Below are 6393 nucleotides of genomic sequence, written 5' to 3'. Positions count from 1 at the left end.
ATTTATTTAATACACGAGTTTCACAATTTGAGTTGAATTACTGAAATAAATGAACTATTCCACGACATTCTAATTTATTGAGATGCACCTATATAACTACAAATAAAAGATATTTGATGATGAAGTTTTTTCAGCTGAGTCCTTAGTCATCTTCAAGAAAACCGTAATTTTACGAAGCTACAAGAATACTTTTTGTGCGTAAAGAAAACAAAAATAATGACTTTATTCAACAATTTGTCTCCTCCGCATCACCCTAGTGCCATTTTGGAGATTATCCACTGAACGTAAAGAACGTTTACTGTTCTGTGTCAGTTGTGCCACATGGATACATTCTCTACATTGTTTACGCTTTGATCTGAACTAAATCAATGTATCCGAGTGGCGCAACTGACACAGAACAGTATACTTTGTTTACATTCAGTGGATACTCTCTAAAATGGTGTTATAGGGAGGAGACAAATTGTTGAATAAAGTCATTATTTTTGTTTTCTTTATCCACAAAAATTATTCTCGTAGCTTCGTAAAATTACGGTTGAACGGCTGATGTCACATGGATTATTTTACAGATGTCCTTGCTATGTTTCTGGACCTTGACCGTGGTAGTATCCTTGCTGTCTATGGGAGGGTCAGAGAGCTCTCAGAATTCATCAACAATATCTTAATTTGTGTAATTTGAGTTATATATTTCTATATTATATAAAACACACACACACACACACATACACACATCATTATGAATCATAACTCAGAGCAACTACTAAATTAATTAATTAATTAATGCATTTAGCAATTAATGCATTTTAATTAATGCAACGCTTTTATCCAAAGCGACTTACAGTGTATTCAGGCTATACATTTTTTATCAGTATGTGTGTTCCCTGGGAATCAAACCCACGACCTTTGCGCTGCTAACGCAATGCTCTACCACTGAGCTACAGGAACATTACTAAATACACTTAAAACTATGTACTATATCTGGATTTTATGCAGATATAAAATTTATGTATATGTAATGGCCGTACATTTATTCAACGGTAATTTAGCGTCAAACCCTTGCTTTTAGCCAATCACACTTTTGCGGCACTGAAACCTCCCTGAACAACACTAGCAGTGTGTTATGCTTTGTGATTGGCCAGCGTCTCGTGGGTCAGATATGAGAGAGGGCTAATGAAAGACCCCATTGAGCAGTCGGACAATCGCTCGGCAATAACAGTACATCTTCACTCTGGCCAGGCGAACAGGACAGCGGCCGGCTGAGTCCCTTCATATTTAATGTGCACTAAAGCAGTGCTCTAAACCTTTCTCCACTGGCCCGTTCACAGCCCTATGCACAAATGACCCCATATGTCACCTAAAATAAACATGATTCCAATCAAGCGGCTAGATTACAAGATGGGATGGTTTTGAGGGGAAAATGTTTTTAAAGACAAAGTGTATGTGGTTTCTGTGCCTCAACATCACCAAACAGAATAGCAAAAATAATGAACGTGTTCAAACAGGTTTCCCGAACACTACATTTGTCATCGGTTAGGTCTAACCGATCTCGTCCTAAACTGGTTGAGCTAATGTTGCTGGGTTAAGTTTGTTGGCATGTTCAAACAATAGATAAATTTTTTTGTCCTTGTATATTAAGCTGGGATACAATGAAGTGAAATAAATAAATAAATAAATAAATACATACATACATAAAGTAGCCTACAGACCTCATAGTGCTTCCTCCATTGACATATTTACTTTACATATTTATTTAATTCACTGAAACAAGACATTGTGGCATAGCATACTGAAGTGTAAATTTGACAGTAAAATTTATTGAATAATAACAATTGTGAAATGTATTAAAAGTTATAAATAATTTTAAATAACTTTTGTCAAGTAATATCACTTAGCTTATTATCTTAAATTTAGAAACATGGTGCATTAATATGTGCGGCCACAATATAGTAAAAGCTATAAATATGTATAATAAATATAATAGATGCCCATGTTAAACAAAAAACATTTATTTTTAATAATAATAATTTATTAACAGTAAAAAAATTATAAATAATTGTAAACAACTTTTGTCAAGTAATATCACTTATCTTATTATCTTAAACTTAGAAACATGGTGCATTAATATGTGCGGACACAATATAGTAAAAGCTATAAATATATAAATATATATAATAAATATAATAAAATACACAAATGTTAATGTTAAAAATACTTACATTTATTTTTAATAATACTAATTTATTAATAATAAATTATAAATAATAATTACAAAATAAAAAATAAAAAACAAAATTAAAAAAATAATTCTAATATATATATATATATTTTAAATAACTCTTCAAGTAATTTATCTTATTTTAAATGTACAAACTAGTTGCATTAATATAGATTAAGACTTTAAAGATGTTTCTTTTCAAACTTAAAATGAGTCTGTATCTTAAGTGGTTAGATGTGAAAAAGTGTGAGAATAATAATAAAAAGTAGTATGAGGTATTTCAACACACTACTTGTCTTCTTGAATGTCATTTGAAGTACCTCTATTGTATTTCAATTTATTTTAAATTAATTTTGGACTATAAAATAAGACAACATGGGCAGGGAATTGAAATGCAGAGCCTGTGGTTGGACAATGTTATATTTCCAGTGAGTTGTGTCAGGCAGGGAAGGGCTCCAGACTGATATTACCTGTCAGCCCGCTCTCAGACAACCCCTCCACTGACTGACAGCTCACTTGTGGCAAGCTGGATGAGCCAGAGAACCGCGAGCACCAGCACAGACACTCTTTATATACAGCTTGAGAGACAGAGAGAGAGCAAACGAAGAAAAACGGCAAACTGAAGACAGAAGCGATAAGAAAGGGTGATGGAGGACAGCGAGGGCTATGAGAAAATTTGTTAGCCACAAAGAATAAAAAAAAGGTAGTTTGATCACTCCACAACGTGAAGGAAAGAAGACGAGAGCTCAGAAGTCGCTGTGGTTGATAAAGCGGAGCCTAAGGGAGCGTTCAGTGAAAGACAAGTTTGTTTTTTTCTTCTCGCTGAGGCAGCGAGCGTCGTCCTCTCAGGGGATGCGCGGTTGGTTTTTCGCTGCCATCTCTAAAACGCTGCGCTCAGGCAGTGCAACACTGAAACTGTTGCCTGTTTGTGTGCCTGCTGGTCATCTGACGCACTTTCTCTCGGCTAGGCCGGACCGTGGGGGTATTAACACTTGTAAACAGCAGTCCGGCTGCCTGTGCGCCTTAGTGTTGCCTGGCAGGACTATAATGGTAATGAAGCCTTCAGCAAGGTTGTCTTGCCTCACACTGTCAGGGGCTGACACAATGCCCTGGTTAGGGAGAAAGCAGAGCAGATGGAGCCCGTGTGTTTGTGTCACCGAGCCACTGCTTGTACAGCGTTTCCATACTATTATAAGATTAATACCCGTGTGTTTTAAACCAGATGTTTTTCAAATCATAATTATGCTAGCATACAAACACATCTTGAATACAGTACAGATGAACTACATGGGATATAATAATGATATTTCTCACTTTTTAGAGAAAAGCCTTGGACCTGCTAAATGTTAACTATTCACTTTGGACCTAAATATTAAAAAAATGAACCAAATATGAACTTTTCTGGAAAGGTCTAAGCTAAAATAAAATAAATAAATAAATATGTGTTTTTGAAAACATGTTCGAAGACAGCCATAAATAAATAAATAAATAAATAAATGTTTAGATGATGACAACAACAACAACAACAACAGTATTAGGAATAGGCTCTCCATTAAAAAATATACATAGGATAAAATATACCACATTATTTGAAATTATGACTGATTTTAACATTTCATTTCCGGTAACATAATATTTCAACACTTTAAGTTAGGGAAAAGTAATTAAAAGTAAAGATACACAATAAAAAGGTTTAAAACTATAACCTATCCTTTAAAACTAGAATGATGGTATGAGGAATAACCTTCAGAAGTCAATCTCTGATCATCTTTTACAAGAACATTGCTTTGAAAAGGGTTGTCAACAAAATTGCAAAAATTTGATTTTTTTGGAGTTTTAAAAATCCTTTTCAAGTACCTAATGATCACATCTATCAATTAAATTACGTTAATTGTAAATTCGTTTTGAAAGAAGTCTTTTATGCTCCCCAAGGCTGCATTTATTTGTCAGTAAAAAGTATATTTTATAATATATTTTTAAATGTAATTTATTCCTGTGATGCAAAGCTGAATTTTCAGCATCATTACTCCAGTCTTCAGTGTCACATGATCCTTTTTTTGTAGATTTGTTTGTAGCATTATAAAAGTTTTTGACCAATTTAATGCATTTTAATAATAAAAAAAAATCTTACTGACCCCAAATTTTTGAACAGTACTGTAAATTAGTAATACATTTCCGATAAAGCACCCTATTTGACAGAAGATCAAAAAACTGCACTTGGATTTATGCCGGCCAGCAATTATGTATTTTTAATATTTGCATAATGATTTATTTTTATCACATATCACCTTGCAAGAACTCCCATTTTCCTGAAGAAATACAAATCTGTTTCCTGTTTATATCCATCTGACAGAGAAGTAGCTTGCCTGTACAATAGCAGACGTGAAGCACAATGCTCACATGGTCTAATGTTAATTGATTTTTCTTTCCCTCTCTCAGTTTACAAAAGACCGCCTGTCAACCGAACATCCCCGCGACCCGTGCGCTCAGTGACTTTTCCTTCTTTTGAGCAGGAACCCTGAATGCAGCTCAGTGCCGCCCAGGGACACGCGGACCGTTGTGATATTTCTACACAACACTCCACATCTTCCCTCGGCTTTCCCAGCACCAATGTATTGTTGCACCAATTCCAGCACTAATATCCTGTCGACATGAAAATGACTTGCACTTATCACTGCCTGCTTCTCTTTCGTTTTATTCCTTCATTCCCCGACGCTCATTTGGCATTAGCATTTAAACTATTGCGCTGAGCCGCCTTGCAGTCAGAAGCTGAGAAGTCGCAGCTAGCGTGTTAGAAAACACTAGGCGGCTTCAAAGCATTTCCCTCGGCTGGTGTATTAGCAGAAAGGCTGTGATCTGATAAAGGCCTTTAATTCGCCGCTTTGAAAGGAGTTTACTGAAGTTTTGCTCATTTACATGCCGCCTAATATTCCTTGTGCACAAATAATGAGGCAGATTACCGAGGGCTGAACGTACACGTGAAGTACAAACCATTAAACGCGTGAACAGCTGCCTTTGTCGAATCTCAGTTTGGGATTCTATATTTTTTTGTTGCTGCTGTTATGTAAATGGAATGTGTGAGGAAAAAGACATAAAATAAACCAATTATTTTCTCCCCAAAGTCAAAGCTTGATTCAAACTTGGAAAAATTCGATCGGCATGGCGTACTTTAACCTTAGCACTCACTTTGCTCCAAGTGCTTCCTTTTACCAGAAAAAATGGTAAAACCGGAGCATAACGACTAAGCGCAGCTCTATAATGTTCTTTCACCTTTGAGATTGCACAAGTGCAAGCGGCCACTTTGTGTATTGGGCAGCGCTGTTATTACGTGGATTTTTACGAACTAACAACAAGTAAATGGATGGATGCAAGTCCACAGGTTTAATGCTAATGCTGCATTAATGAGCACTTGTTCCTTAAGCTGTAGAATTATGGGAATTACATTTAGCTCCTTAATGGCATGTCGGAGGACTGTAATAAGGAAAACAACGTGAGAGGAAAGCCGGGGAGGGGTAATCATCAGTAAAGGGGTGTTGTAAAACAGCTGTGAAGTCTCTCACCCTTCCTTTGGCTTCCTCCAGTGTGGCCACAGGCTTTCCTTTCTGATGGCGGGCAGTTGGAGGCGACTGGCCGTCCCAGTCCTGGAGCTCCTCAAGGCTTCTGAGGTAGAGCAGGGCTTTCAGACCGGTGCAGTAGTCTTCAATCACCGTGAAGTCCTGGTTTTGTACTGCACTGCACACCTGTGTGAAAAACACAATTTCCTTTAATAACTGTGCACGTCTGAGCTGTGGTCTAGTGATTAGTGCACATATTGGTAATGCAAGTTTAAATCCGACCTGCAACATTTTCCAATTCCATGTCCTATAACATTCCTGTCCCCTCTCCACTACTATACTATAAATAAAAGGGCAAAATGTCTAAAATAAAAATCACAATACACCTCCACATACACGCAACATCACGACAGAATGGCACCCTCTTAAAGCTGCTGTAAGCATATATTTTTTTTAATACCACATATAAAATATCCCTACAACCGACAAATATCACTGAAACAGTTGTCCTGAGAATTCACGTGTCTCTGTGGTAGCCCTAGACTGTAAACATAAATAAGTAAATGAATGAATGAATGAATAAATAATAAATAAATAAATAAATAAAATTCATTTATAAAAAAAAAA

General features: G+C 36.1%; 1 protein-coding gene across 1 annotated transcript in view; it reads right to left on the bottom strand.

Moving 5' to 3' along the window:
- The window catches only part of LOC107739013 (dihydropyrimidine dehydrogenase [NADP(+)]-like), a 202235-nt gene that overhangs the window by 10335 nt on the left and 185507 nt on the right, over positions 1–6393 (bottom strand). The window contains 1 exon segment of the mRNA XM_016550973.1: positions 5773–5952. Coding sequence (XP_016406459.1) covers positions 5773–5952 — 180 coding nt within the window.

Source organism: Sinocyclocheilus rhinocerous, unplaced genomic scaffold, assembly GCF_001515625.1.
Source record: "Sinocyclocheilus rhinocerous isolate Xijiao unplaced genomic scaffold, SAMN03320098_v1.1 scaffold1697, whole genome shotgun sequence".
Classification (NCBI taxonomy): domain Eukaryota; kingdom Metazoa; phylum Chordata; class Actinopteri; order Cypriniformes; family Cyprinidae; genus Sinocyclocheilus; species Sinocyclocheilus rhinocerous.
Note: the sequence above shows the minus strand (reverse complement) of the source record. Positions and strands in the feature narration are given on the sequence as shown.